General features: G+C 46.8%; 2 protein-coding genes and 1 long non-coding RNA gene across 4 annotated transcripts in view; 1 reads left to right on the forward strand and 2 right to left on the reverse strand.

Annotated features, from left to right (window-relative positions):
• Positions 1–16,007, reverse strand: part of srbd1 (S1 RNA binding domain 1) — a 30,093-nt gene extending 14,086 nt beyond the window's left edge. Inside the window, exons 1-13 of one of the 2 annotated variants that reach the window (XM_037272737.1) lie at positions 15,631–16,007; positions 15,260–15,512; positions 14,973–15,188; positions 14,652–14,818; positions 13,236–13,353; positions 13,022–13,160; positions 12,808–12,904; positions 12,557–12,740; positions 8,763–8,866; positions 8,578–8,685; positions 8,349–8,506; positions 7,438–7,528; positions 7,246–7,353 (exon numbers count right to left, since the gene is read on the reverse strand). In XM_037272737.1, the coding sequence (XP_037128632.1) occupies positions 7,246–7,353; positions 7,438–7,528; positions 8,349–8,506; positions 8,578–8,685; positions 8,763–8,866; positions 12,557–12,740; positions 12,808–12,904; positions 13,022–13,160; positions 13,236–13,353; positions 14,652–14,818; positions 14,973–15,188; positions 15,260–15,512; positions 15,631–15,695 (1,808 nt within the window). In that variant the 5' untranslated portion in view covers positions 15,696–16,007. Of the gene's footprint in view, positions 1–7,245; positions 7,354–7,437; positions 7,529–8,348; positions 8,507–8,577; positions 8,686–8,762; positions 8,867–12,556; positions 12,741–12,807; positions 12,905–13,021; positions 13,161–13,235; positions 13,354–14,651; positions 14,819–14,972; positions 15,189–15,259; positions 15,519–15,630 lie in introns of both variants that reach the window. The other variant, XM_037272736.1, reaches the window with a different exon arrangement.
• LOC119135278 lies at positions 11,384–12,945 on the forward strand. The gene is made up of 4 exons (XR_005100531.1): positions 11,384–12,008; positions 12,507–12,604; positions 12,692–12,746; positions 12,823–12,945. It is a non-coding gene; the product is annotated as an uncharacterized LOC119135278 (long non-coding RNA).
• A 716-nt stretch (positions 16,008–16,723) lies between the features above and the next one.
• On the reverse strand, positions 16,724–18,522 carry LOC119135274 (SLC35A4 upstream open reading frame protein-like). The gene is made up of 3 exons (XM_037272775.1): positions 18,444–18,522; positions 17,905–18,003; positions 16,724–17,574 (listed from the first exon to the last, which is right to left on the reverse strand). Exons 1-3 carry the CDS (start codon positions 18,456–18,458, stop codon positions 17,377–17,379), a joined length of 312 nt encoding a protein of 103 aa, XP_037128670.1. The 5' UTR covers positions 18,459–18,522; the 3' UTR covers positions 16,724–17,376.
• Between the last annotated feature and the right edge of the window lie 3,531 nt (positions 18,523–22,053).

The raw sequence follows: 22,053 nt of genomic DNA on the forward strand, positions 1-22,053 counted from the left end.
AAGAATTATTACAGATGTGTGCTGCATCATTTATACATGTTCTACTTCAACGGGATACAACAAAACAAAGAAAACCTTCAGACTTCACGCTATCTCTACGTATATACTATATTTAAAAACTTGTTGACGATTCGTTTTTGATTGAAATTTGGAGGCTTTAGTGCGATTGCTTTTGGCTCAAGAGATACGAAAGATGGAAAAAGCAAAAGAAGGAGGTGTGCCCTTGGGGCTTTCAAATATGATGATGAGGTCAGTGCCTCCTCTCAATATTGTACAATTTAAACTGCAGCCTTCTTTCACTCTCACACGCGCACACACGTGCACTATTGCTAAACCCTGCCGCAGGCCCGCAATTTAAAAAGCGATTCGTGGTCACTGCCAGCACCCCCCTGCTCTGCCCCACTGTTCTTTTTGTCAGATCACCATCCATCGCGCTGACAGCTGACAGATCGCCATGGTGACACCGCTAACGAGCAGTGGCACATGACCTTCAGAGGGGTCAAGCCAGAGCCGATCATTAAACCAACGGCACACACACTGAGATGGACGCCAAAAGAAGAAGTCACATGTCTCGAACAGTCAACTGCGACACCACATTCAAATTGAACACATAAGACACTTTCAATCACAAGTGACGAGTATATAAATTGGGCTAACGGTTGCTAACGCAGGAAGCTAAACACAGGCACTATTACTATACTAAGGTATTCTTGTCAAATATCAATTTTTTTTTAGCATGAGTGATTTGAACCGCGACTGACGATATGGTGTTGGCAAAATGTTCAAAATCCAAATTTTACAAGCAGGGTACTTGACCACATTACAAGCTAGTACAGCAAGTCCTGCATTTTAATGCTTTTACAAAGAGCACAGAGTGAACGAGTTTGCGCAAGGGTGTCACAATACGGTTGCTTTGTGCTCTTCTGTTTAATGGTTTCATATTCATGGCCTGGAAGCGTTTATCATCATTCTGACTCGACTACCGCGTTGGTCTCGGCTAGAGGACCGAAGAAGCTCCATTCCAAATGAAGCAAAAACAAGGAGCTCTACGTGTGACAGAAAGTCGGCTCAACTCTGCCAACTGCATCACCGCATCATTCCGTCATCATCAAGGGGCAAAGGGTGAAAAGACACCGCAAAGCATAAGCGTGCGTCGCCAAGTCCCGATCACGTCCAAGTGAATTGAGGCCGGCGGGGAGGCCGCCGGCTAACGGCACACTAGTCACAGATCCAGCTCTGAGCCCTCACAGCATGGCTGGTCGCCGTGGCAGACCAGAAGCTTATCTACTGGCCAGCTCCTAGGCCTGCGTGGGTCACGCAAAGTCATTAGTTGCCTTTGCTTGGAAAGACATGACTCCGAGGCCCTGTGGGGTCCTGCTAGAGAGGGTGGGTTGGGGGAGAGGCAGGGGGCATCGTTTTTCGCACCCCACCCCCCATCTACTGTGAACACATGGAAGAAACACGGGCCCTGCCAGTGAAGCCGTCCCTTCCCGGGGCAAAGTCACAAGCTTGGCTCCCGCTATCCTTCTCCATATGACTGCTGGTCTTGAAGGAAGCTACGCAGGCGCACATGCACACGGACACCCTTGGGCCTGACACACAAAACGAGTGACCCCCGCTTGCTGTCCAAATATCCCAAGAGACGGATACACACTTTGATACCTCATTACAGCCTCTGAGCACACATGCACGCACGCACACACACCCACGAAGCCTGCCTGTAAATTATAAACAGCCCATCAGATCAGTCAGAAAAGATGAGGGGGCGATAATATCACCAACTCATCTGATACAGAGGACGAAAAGTTGACGGGAAGGAGGCGGGAGGGAGAGGAGGAGGACGGCGCTATCCACACGTGTCATTTGAGTTAGCATCCAATGCCTTGTTAGCGAAGGGCTTTGGCCATGTGTCCACTGCATGCGCCACATGCACAAATCTGCTACACTATTTGAAAAAGCAACTTGGTGATGAAATGCTGCGCCCATGAGGAAAAACACTATCAAATCTTGAGCCCAAACGAGTGAGGGAAGACGCGGTTTGAAAACGGAAGGGTGAACAAACATCTGGATAAAGTCTCCATAAGTGTCCACCCCGTCACGACAGAAGTTCATTTGTTTCAGGAGTTTCATTCAAAAAGGGAAGTTTTCAAGCCGACTTTCGTGTGTCTCAGATTAGATTGACGTCAAGTAAAAGCCTGGAAGGAGCTGCGAGGTCACAAATTAACACCCCAAATGTCTTCATGCAAAAAACACACAAACAAACAAACACACACACACAGACACAAGTCGCTGTGGACGGGGCTGCTCAAACAGCTCGCTTCCATTGTTCAGTCAGCTGCAAAGCGTCACCTCCGGGACACGCATTTGAGCGATGTCTCCTTCTGCTCGCACACGACTCACGCGGGCACACACACACACACACACACAGAAACGCGTACATGTCGGCTTAGAAGACGATGACATTTTTCACAGAGAAAAGCGTCCAAATGGCAGGTGTCAAGGGCCGTCAGTCTCCAGCAAAGACGCTAGGAGGCAGGCGGGGAGGGCCGCGTGCGCAAACACACACACACAAAGCCAACTGCCAGTGTGAGGCACATCTGAAAAGAGCAAAGCCTCACAGACACTCATGTCAATTCTTCTGCAGCAAAGACCCGTCTCTCTCACACATACATACACACACACCTACAGACGGAACCCCAAATATTTCTGTCACACTGGTGTGGCCCTGAAGGAAGGTGAAGAAACAGAAGTTGACCAGGAGTGAGGCCTGATGGGCCAAAACGTGTTGCTAATGGAAGGAGAGGCTGCATGATAATGACTGTAAATGTACTCAGGTCATGTGACACAAAAAGGACACGCACTGAAAACTTCTGCTACCATTGTCAGACTAAAGCACAGCGGCTAAAGATTGAGGGAAGCCGCCGGAAAATAAGTTTTGTCAAATGTTAAAAGAAGGACATGTGGGAAGGGCGAATCAGCGCCATGTGAAGCGACTTGCCTCACGGACACATTTGGAAGCATCAACGGCAATCAAAAACAGAACGCAGCTCATCGCTGCGTTCTGTCGGGCCCGACCAGCCTGGACGGGGACACGCGCCACACCGGTGGTGTCGCCACTACGTTTTCGTCATCGCTCTCTCGAGCCGATGCCTGGCAGCGGGCCCAGACACAGGTCTTGACAGAAGATACACAAGGCCATCAATGCGGTCGGCTGCGGCTGTCCTGCCCGTCCCTCGAAATGATCTCATCCCGCTGGGGGGCGGGGTCAAGGGCGTATCGTGAAGACATCTACCCGTGGGAGCCAATCAAGGAGAGAATGATGACTACTACTTGAAAGAGAGAGAGTCAGGCCACTACTTGGGGCAAAGGCATGAAAGCCGCCCGAGAGTCCAGCGTAACCAATCCAGAAAACAGCAGAGTAGATCAGAGGCGGAACAGTTGAACCGGCTAAGATTCAAAACTAAGCAAGTCCAATGATCGTCCCCATCGTTGCACTTCAATTCCAAAGGTTCATTTGCCTTTTTCATTGACAAAGCAAGCGGTCGAGAAATGAGTCGTCGTTATCGGCCGGAAGCTCTCGTGCGTGTGTGTGTAATGTGTGTTTGTGTGCGTGCGTGCGTGCATCTGTCTATCATCATCACTGCCCAAAGAGCTTTCTAACCCCCCCACACACACACACACACATATTCTTGCCCTCTGCTATCATTAGCATCAGCTTGTTTGAACCAGACATGGCCAACTTGTCATTGTCGGTGCACACGAGACTCACACACTATTGAAAGAGGCCTTTCGCTGCAGTGGAACAAAAGCTGAAGTTCCAGATGACTTGTCACATTATTTTGGAATGTGTGCATAAATCTTGAATTAAAAAAAACAAAAAAACAAGGAAGCCTAAACACTACAGCAATTATAACAAGAGATTTAAATCATTTCAAAGTGTTTTTGAAGCAGGACATTTTTGTGGCGTTTTTTGTCAAGCTGTTAATATCACTGACTGATGTAGCAACAAAATCATCAGCTTGTGAGAATGCAATAATGTGAGGGAATGTAACGCCATTTGTACGTAAACAACCACCACCAACAAAACAGCACATGGATATCAAAGTGTCCGCAAGCGTAGAAGAATTGATTATAAAATCGCACGCAATTTCAAGTTCAGGGAAGCCGGCGGGCTGCCATTTCTAGCCGTCATTCCAGACGAGCACTGAGGCAGAAGGACAGTGGGAGAGACAGGCGGGAAGGGTGAGGGTGGGGGTGAGGGCTGTGGGCAGAAGACACACGGAAGCCTCAACGGGCGACGGGAAGCAGACGGCGCAAATTAGGCTGCGGCCTTTCCGTGCACTAAAAGCAACGGCGAGGCCTGCATCGACATCCATGTACAGTGGATAGGAAAAGTCCACATACCCCTGTTTGAATCTCAGGATTTTTACACTACGGCCAAGTCCCAAAATGTCACTGAAATTGGGTGACTATTACAACAAAGGCAGTCCTGACAATTCATCTTAGATAAACATGTTCGTCGCCGTCATAATGAGACTGGTCGGGGTCGGCCGCGGGTCAGCCAGCGGGGGAGGAAGACCAGAGGAGCCGTGGGCCCCAATCATCGTCCCCGTTGAGGAACTCGATGATGGTCCAAAGTGGCAGGCCAAGCAGCTGGAGACTTTCAGGGTCTCGTCAATAAATACAAAATACCACTCTGGAACTTTCCGCCCTAGCATCAAAGATGCTTTCGATCAGGGATGAGAATGTCAAATGTGAAAAAACACTGAAAAGTAGCCGGGGGTCTGGGGGGCCGATCGGGGGTCTGGGGGGCCGATGATAGACCCCCCGGCTACTTTATTTTTATATATATATATATATATATAATTGAAGATTTATTCTTTAATGATATCATGACAATATCATGACAATATCATGACAATGTCATGACAATATCATGACAATATCATGACAATAGCGTAACGTTAGCCTACACGTAACCATGTTACTTTCTAAACCCACATGCTTGTAAAAGTAAAAAAGTACCTTTGTGTTTTTTTGTTTTGGTGTGCTCCTTAATGTTCCTAGCGCCGCGACCTCCATAGCTGATCATATCATGACAGAGAATACACAAAACCTTCCCCGGGACATCTATTTTACGGATATGTTCCATCAGGCACGTGGTTACGGACTGTGTTCCGAGTTGTGCGATGACGCTGCTCTCGAGCCATGCCAATCTGAAGCGTTTCTTGATCCCGTTCGGCTTGTCTATTACCCTGGCACGATCCTCATGCTGTCGAAAACGTTTGCTGAGTAGGCCCGAGATCTATCTAACTAAATAACTCGTCTACAAGTGATGAAAACCCAATCGCAAATTCACATTGTGGCGGTGTAAAAACACTAGCTCTCCACGTAAATTAAGTTAACAAATGGAGATTATGTGACGAGAGTAGCGCCAAAATGCTGCCGAAAATAAGGCGGATGTTGTCGCATCACTGCTGCCAGTGAGTTAGGTTTATAGAGGCAAGCCGATTTCCGTACTCACAGCTTAACTAATTTTGCCTTGAGATGTGTCAAAAGATGCCGTCGCGGCGGGCGGGCGAATGCTCGCGAGTCGTCGAGGCTAACGTTAACTTCCATACCCCCCCATATATAAAAAAAAAAATTCTCAGCAGATTTACACGATTCACGAAAATGATACTTTCGACAGAAAAAAACACATAAATCCGCGGATAATTCTCATCCCTGTTTCTATACATACATTGAGGGCCATATGTCATTTGGGAGTGAAGCGGTGGCGCGTGCTTTGAGTACGTAGCTGTATCTCTGGATTACATGAATAATTCAATCAACGTGCTTATAAATTTCCCATGAAAGTGTTGTACAAATATAATTCGGGGTGATATAAATAATCAAAAAATGGTTCCAAATGTCTTTCAAAGGCTAAATAGCTCCATGATAAGAACGAACAAGAGAGACATTATATCTGGAACGCCTCAACTGAAAAATATCTCAACTCATAACAATCCCGTTAATGTAATAACGCCGCGCTTTCACCGCGTCTGTAAAAGAAGACGACAAGGCGGGCGATTGGAGCAAAGGTGTTGCCGCTGATGAACTCGGGATGATACGCATTCCGGCTTACGTGATTCTAGGCTGCGGTCCCGATGCGAACCTCGAGTCAACAAACAGAGCCGCGGTGAGCGCGGCGAGGCCGCCGGGCTTGTTATGCTTGGAGCGAGCTCCTGCTGCGTTGCACGCCCAAGCGTGGGCCGGGCCCGCTTACAGACACAACCTGCACCGCAAAGCATCCCCTTAATTGGCCCAAAGTGAAACAAAGTCCAGATGGCTTTAATAGACAATATGGGAGAAGAGGAGGAGGGGGGGTGCATTCCAATTTGCCTGTGCGCCTCTGTCCCTCTCTCTTTCGCCCTCCATCTTTTGTTTATTCTCCATTCCTCGTCCCTCTGCTCACTCAACCATTCCTGTCCACGCTCGAACGTTTCTTTAGATAACGACTCGACAGCCATGACATCGGTGACGAGGAATGCCACCTGACGATCACCTCTGACTGACAGCAGTAAAAACTGCACCGCGTTGTTTAGCGTCCAAATGACTTTAGCAATTAGCGACAGACGCTGCTCATTTTTTGCAGTTAGCAATGTGAAAAGTTCTATGAGCAGTATTGTGGACATGGCCCAAGATTATTTTGAATCCTGCGCAGAGAACTCACTAACAACATGCTGTAGGTGGCTTCGGTGCCGATCTTTTGGCTAGCAACTGTCGAAAAAAAGCTCTGCAGTTAATGCCTTAGTGAGTTACATTTACCCGAGGAAGTGAAAGGAACGGGAGACGCCACGACTATTTGCTACATGAATGCTGAGCATTTTTGGAACATTATTCAAGTGCTACAGAATCTATAGAATCTTCTACTCGGTAGGTGAACGAGAGGTCCCGCTCGTTGTTATGCATGGCTTCGTCACAATTAGATTGAAGCCTCCAATGAAAGGGAAACCGTGTTTTCCTTTGGCCATATCAAGTTATTTGAGGAGAAGGTATTACAACTGCTTTTGATTATTTTTACCCCCTGGGGCGTACCTGAGGGAAGTTCAAACTGCGCAAGAGATAAAGACGAGAGCATCAGCAGAGCGGTCACGGCTCCTTGTGCATTCAAACGTGCCAGAACAAGCACAGAGAAGCGCTGACGCTTTGTAGCTTCGTAGGTGACCCTTCTTTAGTCTGAGGCGCTCGGACGTGAGATCTTACCAGTAGGATACGTCCAGGGGGTGAAAGTAGCACTTGGCGATGAGGTCAGCGAAGAAGGCCTCAGTCTCGCGACATGCCGTCCCATTGCCGATGACGACCTTGCCGCAGCTAGTGTTGACAAGCGGACGGGAGGCGTTAGTGACTTACCAATTTAAAAAAAAAAAAAAAAAAAAACTCTTGCTGTGGCAGTACCTGTGTTTGACCATAAGGTGGCGCAGTTTCTCCGCTTCTCTATCATTGCGGCAGCCATGCAGGTAGACAACGTCTGTGTGGAGGATTTGACCTGCGAGCAGAAGAGAAACAAGACAACATTTTGAGGATTTTTCAACTAGATATATATACAGAACTGTCTCAGAAAATTAGAATATTGTGATAAGGTTCTTTATTTTCTGCAATAAAAAACCCAAAAATGTCATACATTCTGGATTCCTTACAAATCAACTGAAATATTGCAAGCCTTTTATTATTTTAATATTGCTGATTATGGCATACAGCTTAAGAAAACTCAAATATCCTATCTCAAAATATTAGAATATCATGAATACAGTATACTAGTAGGGTATTCAATATATATATATAAATATAAATATATATATATAAATATATATATATATATATATATATATATAAATATATATAAAAAGTCAAAGTCTGCTTTATTGTCAATTTATTCACATGTCAAGACACACGAAGAGATCGAAATTACGTTTCCACTATCCCACGGTGACAAGACATAGTACACAATATACATACAAGTAAACAACACAAAAAGTAAAAACAAGAAGGCACAAACAATGAATAAATAAGAGTGATGAATAAATAATAAATAAACAAATAACATAATAAATAAGAGGAGCAAAAATGGAGCAAGTGTGCATACAGCAGACAGTCAGTATATATATATATGTATATATACATACACACACACACACACACACACACACACACACACACACACACACACACACACACACACACACACACACACACACACACACACACACACACACACACACACACACACACACACACACACACACACACACACACACACACACACACACACACACACACACACACACACATATCTCACGTTCCCTTACCGGTTGGGGAGAGGATTGCTAGCTTGCAGCCATGTCTGAAGCCAGGGTCCACCCCCATCACGGTGCAGCCCCGAACCGGACACACCAACAAGCGCTGGCGGAGGTTTCGCACAAACATGGCGACCGACTCTTTTTCAGCCACTTTAGTCAGGTTGGTTCTGAAAACGGGGAGACAGGGTAATAAGACTTGAATTGACAGTGAGGCTAAAAACAAATGAGTTTGGCAAACCTGAATGTTCTGCTGAGAAAAGGCGCAATGAGCCTTTTGTAAGAGTCCTCCACTGAATCCTTGATAAGTGCTTGATGGTCATCCCGAGCGTACATTTTTGGTTTCCACCTGCATTCAAACAAAGGTTATGCATGCGTGTGTGTATGTGTGCTCGTCTGTGCGCTCGTCTGTGTGAGTGTTGCGACCTGTTGTTGATGCACCAGCATATAAAGTTCTTTTTCACCCTGTCAGGGATGTTCACCTTGACTGTCAGAATCTTGAGACTCTCGCCTCGGTTGATGGCCAACGTCTGGGAGTGCGAAGAAGATGGAGTTCATGCAACGTAGCAAAATTCAAAATACAATGTCATGAATTTTGAATTATTATTTAGCACATCACATTATCATTGTTGCTGTTTGGCAATATAGTGAAGTCACGGCTTTTCTTGATGAGAATGCTCCGCTGGTTCTCAACGGCGTTGAGGTCAGGAGATGGCGTTGGCCAGCCACGAGTTCTTCTCCTCTTACACTGATTAAGCATTTGCTCTTTTTGTTCATTTTCTTGGATAATCAATGTGACTTATTATGACTTTGTGGGTTGGCGGATGGATAGCTAAAACTTGGTATTATCAAAGGCAGATTCTCATTTTGATATTAAGAAGGGGTCACGTCCTCTCCTTCAATTATGACAAGCAAACTTGACTCCAAATCTTGAGCAGAGAAAAGTTAAATATTTCCTACTCTGCATGCACCCAATTGAGTGATGATCCTCTGAGCGTGTCCTGCAGCCAGCCAGTTGTGCTGCTGTGTTTTGACCCCCCCATCAGTTGTTACATGCTGTTAAGCAAACAGTAGTAAGTGTCTGACCTTTTCAGCGGGGAACCTTTAGCCCGCCACGGCGCAAAGCACAAGAAAGGAGACGTCAATCTGGAGCCCAAGTGGAAAAAGCGAGCTGACAAATGCCACCAGTATGCCAGCGTCAGCAGCGGGCGAGGACCGCCAGGCCTACCCCCGCCGCCCCCGCCGTGCCACAACCGTTCGAGCTCAGCGCCACCCTCGCGCAAAAGCAGCAACGTGAGAAACACAGCTAATGGCGTGTCAGGGGCGTGCTTGCTGGAATTAGGAGGAAATGTACATTTCTCCCCGGACGGCATGTTTCCGCTGCAGGCGGCCGCCTCGACTGCCATGACATTTCTTAAGTCATCTTCGTCAAATGGCACACCTTCCGACGTGCGCGCACGCCTGAGCACTTCAAGTAGTTAAACGAACGCGGTCGAGGTGAAAATTTGGAAAATCTGGAAGTCAACCAAATCATTGTCAAACTGCCTAAGCGACTCCTTTGATTGGAGAAATACAAGGTATGCACTCAACTGTACCTTTTGGCAGCCCAGACTTCACTTGGGCTTTGACGCAGTTCACATTTAGAGAGATTTAAAATACTTTCCAGTTCTGATTTCTGACTTGATTTTTTTTTGGGGGGGGGGGTCAACCCACCAAATTCATGAAGCCTTTTCTTTTCCCTCCCCTATGTGTTGTTTCTCTCTTTCATATGTCTCAAAACAAGGCCGCACGCCATAGCCGAACGCGCATGTTCCTCACTTTCTCCCTGGGTCGGGTCACTAGCCACACACAGCGGGTGATCCGAGAGCAAGGGTGACGCGACACTGAGACAGAAGAGCATGGTTGCGCATGACGCGGAGCCCAGAGTGACAGGTAGCGAGGTAGCTGCCAACGCCTGACGAGAGCAGAAGGACGGACCGCCGTCATCGCCCGCTTGGCAAGCAGCAGAAAGCCCCCTGAGGGCAGGCGGGGGCAGCCGGCCAACCGCTGTCCTCTCGCTATACAACTCCTTGTCTTTCTCCATCTTTCGTTAGAGGAATACTGTCATCAACACATCCATCCACACCATGCGGACAAACATGCACGCTGTCCCGGATGACGCAAGTGGGACACGAGGTCAATCAAGTCCAAGTCTGGGTCTTCATAAAGGAACTGTCGCCATGATACAACTTTTTTTCATAAAATTCCATCAATTCGTACCATACAAATTTTCTCAAACGGAGGAGCACTTCAAAAAATCTCTGTGTATTGTATTCTTCATACACAGTGAATGTGAAATGTAAACGATAACTAAATGAAATTATTTAAGGCAGTGCCATTGTGGATAAAGTGACTCAGAGTCGTCACACGAGACCGCAGCTCATCTCCATCCAAACACGGCGCCAAGCTTTTCGCATGTTAAAGACAGAGCAAAACAAACGAGTTGCACCTGTCCATCAAAGCTGAGTGTTGAATCGATGAAGCAGCTCCATTCATGCCGAGCGTTCTGCAGGCGAGCCCCCGACGGCCGGTCTTAGCAAGCGGCATCGCGGCCCGCAAATTGGTCCTGGCGTACGCCGCCTGCTCATAGCTATGAGCTAAACACGTACTCTTCACAAGAAGGCCTTAAAATCCGACTTGATGGCATGAAGTCCCAGCTGGCCATCTCGGCGTGCCTCTAAAGAATTGCGCAGCGTGATTGCGGGAGTTCCCGACAGATTGAGATTGATTCAATTAGCAAACTGTTCAATCAGTCGTCAAGAAGGAGTCGCGGCTTGATGGCTATGGGACATCTTAAGGCGTGAGAAGGATGTTTTTCTAAGATAAACTTTGTCAACAACAAAGAGAAGACTGTGAGTTCATCTATCTCTATGCACATGCAATCTTTTACGCTGTATCTCAATCAGCAAAGACGTACATGCTTGTTACAGGTTCTACAATGTCATCTTAAACCACGGTATGCGACCTTTCCCTCCAACAGGGTGGAGGTGGTGGATTTGCACAAAAATGTGAAGAAGCAAGGGGGGGGGCAAGTGTATGCTCTCTCGCTCTCACACGCCTCCCGTCTCCCACCTGCTCAACCAGCCCGCGCCTGGCCGACTTGATGGCAAGAAAAGGTTCATTTTAGCCGCAGTCCGACAGCTAGCGGGGTCACTGCGGATTAACGCTCTGTGACAAAAGCGAGTCATCGAATTAAGTGGGTGGAGAGAAGAGGAGCTGGGGGGGTTTGGGTTGGGGAGGGGGCTGGTAAGTGACGAACACTCCTCCATCTGTGCTCTCTTCCTTCCTTCATTCATTCATTCATTCCCTTCCTTCTCTGCCCTTCCGCTCGGGGCAGCGAGAGCTGTCAGGGCCGGGGAGCGTCTGTCAGTCAAGCGCTCTAATCCAATGGCATGTCGACGGGGGACATGTCACATATGTTAAGAGGAGAGAACGAGGGGGACTTGCTGGATGTGTGCGCGCGTTATTTAAAGACTGGAGGGCAGAGCCCGCTTGCCAGAGAGCGCTGGTACGGCACAGAGGCGGCTGACGGGAGCCATGGTGACATCTGAGGCCCGGGACAACTCTGAGTAACCCACCAGTCACTGGGGGGGTCAGGGGATGGTGAGGGGTAGGGAGGATGCTACAGAGAGGGTAAGGAGGCTAACCGCCACTGACATGGCTTTGCGTTCGTCAGCGACACGCGCGGGGCATGCACAGATGGCATGTGTTGCTGCGGTTCTATGTGGCGTCAAAACACTTCCCGCACATCAAACGAGGCTCGGTTTGGAGCGACGCCGTTCGTTCATTCACACAAAAACAACAAAAACACTATTCACATGCTAACAGTTAGCATCAACATCCTCCGGTTATTTGAATGCAAACAGTTTAGTACTATTTTTGTTGCGTCTGCGTGACGATTCTCCTCGCTCTCGGTGGCCACACAAGAAGCAGCAGCAGAACGAATGGAAGTGCAGCACGAACTCATGATGGACAAACTGTTTAGTTCTTCACCTTCAATGTACCCTAAATATGTTCTCATAAAGTACAACAGGTTTATTTTCCCTCTTTGCTGATTTCAACGGGGAAAGATGGTTTGGGATACGACTGTTACGAGCGTGCTCACACAGCAAATTCAATGTGTACCTCAAGGCACCAGTGGAGACTGACAGAGTGAAGACTTTCTGGACTTTGTGGCGTACCTGATGAGGCTGGACACGCCGGAGTGTGCTGGTGAAGTCAAAGTAGAGGTGAAACTTGTCAATATCCTGTTTTTTGTTTTTCTGAGCCGCCGACTTATTGTCGCACGGTTCCTTCTTTTCTTCTTTCTCCTTGAGGGCAGTCTTGGTCACCGACGAATGGAGGCTCACGTCATCATTCTCACATCTACGGGTGCGGCGCAATATTCAAAAAGAGGAACGGTGGGTTTGTCTATGTGTGGATGTGCTCTCACAATGTTTTCACGTAGGTGAGCGTTTCGGGGTCTTTGGCGATAGTGTAGGCCAGGATATGGAGCACGCCGCTTGACACCTCTTCCACAGACGAGAGACCTGACGAAAACACACGAACAAAGGTTCATGCTGAAGAGGCCATTTGTTTGTCAAAATAATAAAGAGAAGACTCATTTGTAAGTTGCTAAAACTCGCGCGCGCGTGCGTGTATCACACCCTCTGTTCCGGGTTGAACCCATGTCCTTAAATCCAGCGTGTGCGGCGCCTCGATCAGAGCAGTGGCAGCTGGCTCGAGGCCCAGTGCTTTTGCCTTCCTCACTTTGGTTACCTTGCATCCTTTCTTGTAAGGCGTGTACTGCAAACACAAGACAGTCGGACCATGTGCGTTTTTGATTCGTTTGATTTTAGTCCTCGGAAAGGACATTCTGACCACGTGATCCAGTTCATCGGCGGATCGGCAGCTCCTCAGGCTTTTTTCAAGTTCAGCAGTCAAAAGGCCGTCTTTTTTTAGAGTGGTGATCACAGACTGGGTCTTCTTTGCCAAAGCACTACAACAAGATACACAGAAGGTGACATGAATTAAAATCACGTAAACAACAAAGTGGCCGCTCAGTTCACAATTCCAATTGTCTGTCTCGCGACAAGATACAAGTATTGTATTCATTGATTGATTGATTGAACTTTATTCATCCCATAGCGGGGAAATTCACTTGTCACAGCAGCGCATATGAGTGCAAGAATAATACGAGTGCAAGAATAAAACAAGTGCCAGAATTACAAAAAAGGGTAAATAACAGACAAGGACAAACACAAGTGCTGCTAGTAGAGACGAAACACATTCATTCTATCAGGTGGCATGCATGTTGTAAAGTCTGACAGCAGAGGGAATGAAGGACCTGCGGAACCGTTCCTTCCTACACCCAAGGTGCAAAGGTCTGCCGCTAAAGGAGCTGCTCAGGGACCGCTCAATCTCATGGAGGGGGTGAGAGGTGTTGTCCATGATGGATTTAAGCTTAATCAACGTCCTCCTCTCACCCACAACCTCAATGGAGTCCAGGGGACAGCCCAGGGCAGAGCTCGCTCTTCTGACCATCTTATTCAGTCATTCATGTTCTTAAAGCACAGCGCTGCTTCTGGCTAGCGGATGTCCTGGCCAGTACGCGCGCTTTTTGAGGGACATCGAACACACTCATTCTCTCAAAATAAAACAAACAATTCAAGTTACACTTAACAATTATAAGGAAAATATCTAAGAGGTGTTATACTATTTAATATTTCGTATTTATTTTATTTTTTGGCTGGTTGCCAGGTGTTTGCAATAAGGTTGCACATACTTAAATCTCTAGTAATGACCTAAAATCCTGAATCGCCTGCACTGCAGTTGTGGTGGGTATTGAAAAATCCTAAAAATATGCCTTAACTCTAAATTGGGTTATTCCTCAAAACTTTACTGCAGGCTTAATAAAGTATCTGAATACATAAATGCTGATTGTGTACACATTTCCCTTTTTTGTTAACTCTTGGATATTTTACTTAATGAGAGAATCGATGTGCACGGCTTGAATATGAGTCGAAAAGACGGTTGGTTGGCGCCACCTACTGCCAAACATAGTATATGCAGCCTACATAGAAATCTATATGATGGCCCCAGCCAGAAAGTTTTCAAACGATGAGCTCGCTCCACTTAAATTCAGTTAAAAACATATGATACATATTTTATACCAAATGAAGCATATTTGGCAACAAATTTGATTTGAATTGAAACTGGTGGTTTGATGTCATCGGATCATTTTCTAACTTGGGACGTGGACGCTACAGCTCAGAGGATGTCATTCACACTGCTCACCACAGCTCTCCGTAGACCAGCTGGACATCCCGCACAGCGTCGGCGTCCATGTGATTGATCATCTCCTTGCGGTAGCGCACCATGAAGGGCAATGTGTTCTCCTCGCGCAGCAACGTGACGATGTTAGCGCAAACCCAACGCTGCACGCACGACTGTGTGGACAGCACCTGAGCACATAGTGATGAGTATGAGTATTTCAATGACTGGCAGTTATCTTTTAAGCCATTGTTTTTAAGGGGGAAAAAAAGAATATTCTAAAAAAAAAAAGAGGTTTTTGCTTATTTCTTGTAAAAAAAAATTAAGTGCACTGAGATAAAATACCTCAATGGGGTCCCAGTTCATATCAAGTTCCCCTTTCATCGCCGATTGCGGCTGTTTGGACGGGCGAGCCGATTGGCAGCCTGTCTTCTGCTTCTTCAGGGCAGGCTCATCAAAGGTGAAGTCGTCGTCATCTTCTTCTTTCTTTGCGGTCAAGTTGGCAAATGATGGGACTTCAGGGGGCCCCGTATCTGATTGTGAGATGATATGTGACATCCTCTGCACAGGAAAGCAGATTTACAATGAGCAAATGAACCAAACAATGCGTTTTCAGTTTGATCATACTGCACCTCCTCTTTTGTCCTGACGCTTGGTCCAGACTCTGTTGAGCCTGATTGTACATCTCCGGCCTGTAGATTTGATGTGTTTTCAGGCTTTTCCTCCTTTAGCCCAGCTTTGGGGGCTTTTGTGCCCCTCTTGGCAGTCTCACTTTTAGGGACTCTGGGTTTGGAGGGTTTCTTGGAGGGTCTCTTCTCACCTGCAGCTGAGACACCAGGGACTGACTTTGGCTTGGGTGGCTTCCACTCCTCTTCATTGTCAATGCTGTTACTGTTGGGGATGAGAAAAATATATATTTACTTAATCTCTCTGCTGCTCAACACTAAACATTGTCAAAGAAACTACAAAATAACAGAAAATAAAGAGAAACATATTTGCCCACCTGTCCTCGTCTGAAACCAAATCCACGTAGTCCACTAGGACCGCGGTTCTTGTTTTTCGACTCATCTCTTTGAGAGGAGGTCTACATATAAAGACGTCGGGCCCTTATGACAGTGAACAAGACGCCAAATCAAGAAAAAGTTATCCTTTTTTGCTAGCTGCTCTTCGCTAGTCTAATTACAACCGAGCTCATTTCAAATTTGGCGCGTCACTACCTCACTGTCCTGACGGCAAACTACGATTTGAACTCGACACTTTCGTTCGACTTCGATGCTTACAAGCAAAAGAATGAGCAAGGCAACTTTATTTCGCAGACAATTCACACAATGTTAGACCGCGAAATTGTCCGGTTGGAATAAACTCCGGTAGTGATTCAACTTCTTCTCACAAGTAAGACATGAAGCGTCGTCGATTTAACGCACGCTGTCGCCACCTAAAGGCGAAGAGGGAAATTGCGTGGTTGACAGATAGCCCCATGGACAGACAGACTGACAGACACCACAAACAGAGAGAGAGAGAGAGAGAGAGAGAGAGAGAGAGAGAGAGAGAGAGAGAGAGAGAGAGAGAGAGAGAGAGAGAGAGAGAGAGAGAAAGAGAGAGAGAGAGAGAAAGAGAAAGAGAAAGAGAAAGAGAAAGAGAAAGAGAAAGAGAAAGATAGTCTATATCACGGTTCACGGTGAACTTTCACGGTTCACCTTTCACGGCCTCGCTGCTTTTTTGTGAACTTTTTTACTTCAGAACTTTTTCACAGTGTCTTATGGCTTCAGAAGAAAAAGACACTACAGAGCGGAGTCAGGCCGCAGAAGCGCACTATATAGTACGTACTTTGTATTGATGATTTAAATTATTATTTTACTGTAGTTAATTGGAAGAAAGTCTTTACTTCTCTTTGTGACACAAATGCTTGGGCCTGAAACAAAATTTGTCCTTTGGTTGCAATGTTATACCTGTATAATAATGGTAGAAAAATAAAGGTTTCTACTTCACGGATTTCACCTATCACGAGTTCTTTTCAGAAGGTAACCCCAGCAAAAATGAGGGATTACTGAAGTTTGATGTCAACCACAACCGGTTTTCAAACAAATGAGAACAAGTAGCAACGCAATGGGCGGATCACATTACCCGTTTATTGACAAAAAAGTGAGATGCACTTTGAAAGTGAGATGACTGGAGTCAACCAGCTGACCACTTTGAACAGAAATATAGAAATAGATATATGGGTCCCAGGGAGAAATTCAAAAAAACTAAACCATAAAAATATTTCTTCATACAAAGGCAGCATGCAAAACACAGCAAAATTGGAACTGAATAAGTCTGAGGTCCAGTTTAGAACATTTTCATAACACGTTCAACTCAAAATAGCAAACAAAAAGTGCAATTATTGACTATTCCAGCATATTAAAACGCAAACAAAACCCAAGAGGGATGTCTATTGCACAGCACACTTTAAGGCACTTACATTTTTACTTTGGCGCATTTTTTGTGAACTTTTTTACTTTAGAACTGTCAGATCGCATCATATAAACACTTAAAATTTGTGTAAACATTTTAAGTCATTTTTACATGAATGACCAATGACTTTCCATGTGTTTCTTTAAAAAAATTGACCTTTAACCAACACCTGTAGACACACACATTCCTGCATAACCAAAGAAGCAACTGACAGACCAATGAAGTTTGATTGTCCCAAAAGAGTGCATTTAACAGGAGACAGAAGACAAATAGCAGAGAGTCGTATCATCGTTTCTTATCGGCTTCCTCCTTTCAGACTGTTGATGTAGTCCTTAACAGTGTTCTCCACATTGGGAATCTTATAGTTCTGCGCCGCATAGATTCCCGTGCACGTCCCGACCACGGCACCCAGCAGCGCCGACGAGCGGAACCTGGCCACCACATAGCCGGCCAGGAAACCCTTCAGGAAGGGTGAAGCCAGTAGACTGCCACCCTGAATATGACAATAGGATGGATCAGCAAAGTGTGGATGTTGATTATAAACACTGATTGTGTTTTTAAAACTAGCTCCTCTGTGGTTGCAATCAAAATATTAATAGAAGTCTTATTAATCAAATCCACATTGAATAAAGACAATTGTATTTCTTTAGTTACTTTCTGCTATACTGGTCATGAATATTTTTTCTTTAAAAATAACGCTCATAGCATTTAGGGGTGCACATGGTTATTATGCTTAATTATGCTCTTGGAAAATGTCATTGCTGTATTCTGTGGACCCCAAGTGTGACAACTCCTGCTCTGTAGAGTATATAGAGGCACTTACAGCAGGAACCCCGGCCTGAATCTCATCTTCCATCCGTTTCTGGATGTCCTCTAGCTGATCCTTCAGCTCCACCAGGTCTTTCAGCTGGCCCAGAGTACCCTAAATACACAATGCACGCACAAAACACAGGTACTGTATGTAAACAATCATGAACAACAGGTAACTTGATGCTTCAATGCAACATATTTTTCTAAAATTGGCTAACAAGAACTAATACAGCATGCAAAAACTTTCGTCTTTGTCTTTTCTTGGGGGCGGTGTACAGTAGAGAGACGTCCAGCAGTTTAACAAGTCATACAGTAATTTTAGTGCCGTCCGCTATTTTGCGATGTCTTATCATTTCCTAAAATCGAAAAGCTGAATGTGTGCCGTAGTTAGCTTAGGTAGCTGACGATGCTAAGTTACATTGTGAACTAGTTTGCTAAACGTCAGAAGGGTATTCTATTGTAAATTGGCAAATAATAAATGCAACTACGCTATGCCCCCCACCCCCAGTCATGATAAAAACGATCAAATATGCTGTGTTGAGAGTTACCGACCTTGTCATTTCCCATATTTGCTTAGGTCGCGTTCTTCTTCGCTCATTGACAGTCGCTTTGATGGTAATGGAGTAGCACACTGTCCTCTAGTGTTGGTTGCCAGTCATGAATGTTCATTTTACAAACTTGCAAAGTTTTTGGTACATCCGGCCTGCTTATGCGTTTTGATGAGTATTACGTGTTTTGTGGGCAGAATCACATATGTCCAATTCTTGTTTTGACTCTGATGGTCTTTCTGCCAAAAGGTAGTCAAATCCCATTCCGTCTGCATGCTTGTCCCGATTGTGGGTCAGATTGACTCGCTTTTAAATTTTAGGAGTCAATCATCTGCGAGGACAAAGCCTTGTATAATATAAAAGTGTTGCTTTGGTGCCTTCTTGGGGAATCTCGGTGCCAAAGAACTTTGTTGAAGTAGGTTGAGGAGCTTCATGTCGTCAGGACGCCAGAGTGCTGGTGGTTAATTTAAATTTGACAAAATGTAGTTTTTCACTTCTAATTCCTACATTATTTCACCAATTAAACCCGTTCCCACTTTAAAAATTCTGTAGCATTCCCCAAGTATTTATTCAGCTTTTTCACCTTCACACGCAATTTCTCCAGAAACTGCAAATTGGAAGTTGATCTTTTACACGGCTTGACAAAAAGGACTGTCACGCGCCGGTGTCATCCAGCCACGCCCCACTAATCACCGGCATTATTCTCACCTGTCGCGTGCTCATTGGGAGCATTATATTAGCGCGGCCAGCACTGCAGCCTGCGTTAGCTTGTCTCGTGATGTCTCCGTGCACACCGGTCCTCGTAAGCTTGACTCCCCGGCTCTTTACGATTTGGTCCTTGTCCTGTCTGTCCAGTGCTACATTGTCAGTCCGCAGTTGCTCTCCTCGGAGATCACCCGTCCGCCACGTCCAGTCCTCGCCAGTGAGAAGTCCAGCCGCCAGCTCCTTCCCCTGGCTTACAATCCGGCTACCTACACCCGACGACCGCAGCCTCGCCCGTTCGCCGCTTCAGTCCTCCACCCTTCCCCTCTCCCTCCACAAAAGGTCTGCTTCGCTTTGCATTTGGCTGTACTGTCCGATCTCTCACATTACAAGCTGACCAACGCTATGCAGCCAGCAAGTGATCAGACGGCATTGTGTCGACTGGAGCGGCTTGAGACAGCGATCAGTAGCCTATCGGCGGACATCCGAACCCTGATCGAGGTGGGCCAGCAGCAGCTACAGCAGCAGCAGGAGATGGCTCAGGTACTCGGCACCCTCCGTACCATGTCCATAAGCCATCCACCCAGCCACGTTCCACCGGCTGTTGTCGACCCCTCCTCCACATCCAGCTCATGTTCCATCGCCGAGACCAGGAGAGCCGTGGATGTTCCAGAGCCTTGTCTCGGTAACATAGAAAAGTTCTATGGAGATCCCAAACATGTCAGGGCGTTCGTGACCAACTGCCGCATCATTTTCAGTCTCCAACCTGTCACGTTCGCGACCGAGCCAGCCAAAGTAGGGTTTGTCCTGTCCCACCTCACGGGCAAAGTACGGCTTTGGGGAATGGCTGAGTATGAGCGAAGGGCCCCTACTTGTGACTCATTCGACGCCTTCGCGAGCAAACTCCTACGGCTATTCGGCCTGGGCTCGGTCGCAGAGGACGCCGCCGAGGAGCTGGCTACATTGCGGCAGGGTAGTCGATCGGTGGCAGAGTATACTCTCACGTTCCAGACATTGGCTGGCAGCAGCCAGTGGAGCACACCGGCCCTGGTGAGCACCTTCCTCCATGGGCTCGCCGAGTATATGAAGGACGAGTTGGTGTCCTACGAGCGTCCCCAAACCCTGGATGAAGCGATGGACTTTGCGGCCCGCGTGGACCGGCGGATCCGGACCCGCCGATGCGAGCGGGAACGAAAAGCACCGCGAAGCCTGCGCAGCCACCCTCGTCCGCCCATTCAGCTTCCATTGACCGCCCCGCCCGCAGAGCCGATGGAATTGGGGCGAGCCCACCTTCCCGCGGAGGAACACCGCCGACGGCTCACGGAAGGGCTGTGCCTGTACTGTGGGGAGGGTGGCCATCGGGCAGTCAGATGTCCGTTAAAAGGCCAGCGCTCACGCGTGAGCTCGACTAACACCTGCTCTCCCACTTCCAGTTCCAGTTCCTTCACGCTACAGACGTGCGTCCAGCAACGTGGCGGCCTTGGTGGATTCCGGGGTGGAAGCTAACATCATGGACATCAGTTTGGCCCGTCGGTGGAGAATCAAGTTCCTGCCCCTGAGCGCGTCGATCCCCGCTCATGCCATCGATGGTCGGCTGATTGGTGAAGTGACTTCCATCACGGAGCCAGTCAAGTTACTTCTCCTGGGCAATCACCATGAGACAATTCAGTTTTTTTCTCCTGTCCCTCCCAGAGCAGCGGCTCATCTTGGGGCTTCCCTGATGAGCCGCTGCTCTGGGTCCTCCACCGTTCCACTCTCCCTCCACAATAAAGTCTGTTTTGCTTTGCATTTGGCTGTACTGTCCGATCTCTCACAAGGACACAAAGTCACTCCACCCAGGGCCGGTGCTGGGGGGAATGCCAACATGGAGCCATGACCTGAGTGAATGTTTTGATTGTGTCAACTAAAACAAAGCTCTCAATACACTGCAGTGCCCATATCAATAAAAAATGGGCGTCATCCAATTTTCTCATTCCGCTAATATCTATTGGATCTCATAAGATTGTGCCGGTGTACCTAAATAAGTGTCCCATAAGTGTAGCTGCTCCTCTGCATCCCAAACGGCTTCTTGATTAAATTTTGCAGACATTTGCACTACAATCAGCATTCGGTGTTACTCGATTAGAACAAAAGAAGGCCCTCCCTGGATTTTGGGATTCACCACAAGCTCTACCAAGGGAGCGGCAACTCACTGACAGATACTGCTTGTATTGATTGTTTTCATCAGGTCACACATTTGAAATTGTCCCCCTGCTGCATCTCATACGAGTACTTATGCTTTCATAAGATGCCATCTCTCAGGAGAGCTACTTTGTGTGCAGCTGGTCCCATTCCAGTGCTGCGCACACACACACGATGAAGTCGATGCCATTGAAGTGTTTCATCTGCACATTTTTATTTTTCTGCTTTTAGGTTGAACTGGCTGCCTGCATTCAGCTCACATCCAAATGACTGGATGCATGCGGCACATAAATGGAATGAGTGGACTGAATTAAAAAGGAAGGCAGGCACAATTTTATAAATTGGATGGGAGTCACATGACTCAGCATTGTTTGGAAGGAGAATGAATTATATTGATTGAATTATTGACTCTACGGGAGCTACAGTTATTCAAGTGGACTAAAGGCCTGACATATTTTGAATTATTTTTTTATTCATTTATTTTTGGGGATCTTTCTAGAATGTAGAAAGGCAACACTAACATCTTGACGTTACTGGCAAAGCGGTGACATCATTCAAGTGGCGTCTGTTGTATTGCTGACGAATGTCAGCAATTAAAATGGATTTTACAAAGTCCCTTTGCTTCTCTGCTGCCTTTTCTTCATCAAAGTGTCCCTGCAAGCAACCCAAGCCGATTAAACATCTCCCTTTCTCATATACTTGTGCGGCACAGTATATGTGCGGACACTCAA

Source organism: Syngnathus acus, chromosome 15 (genome assembly GCF_901709675.1).
Source record: "Syngnathus acus chromosome 15, fSynAcu1.2, whole genome shotgun sequence".
NCBI classification, from domain to species: domain Eukaryota; kingdom Metazoa; phylum Chordata; class Actinopteri; order Syngnathiformes; family Syngnathidae; genus Syngnathus; species Syngnathus acus.

Excerpts from the sequence above, each read along its gene's own strand:
- LOC119135274 (XM_037272775.1), bottom strand. Across the intron at positions 17,575-17,904 it reads TTCAGGCCGGGGTTCCTGCT|GGTGGCAGTCTACTGGCTTC; the intron begins GTAAGTGCCTCT and ends TGTCATATTCAG.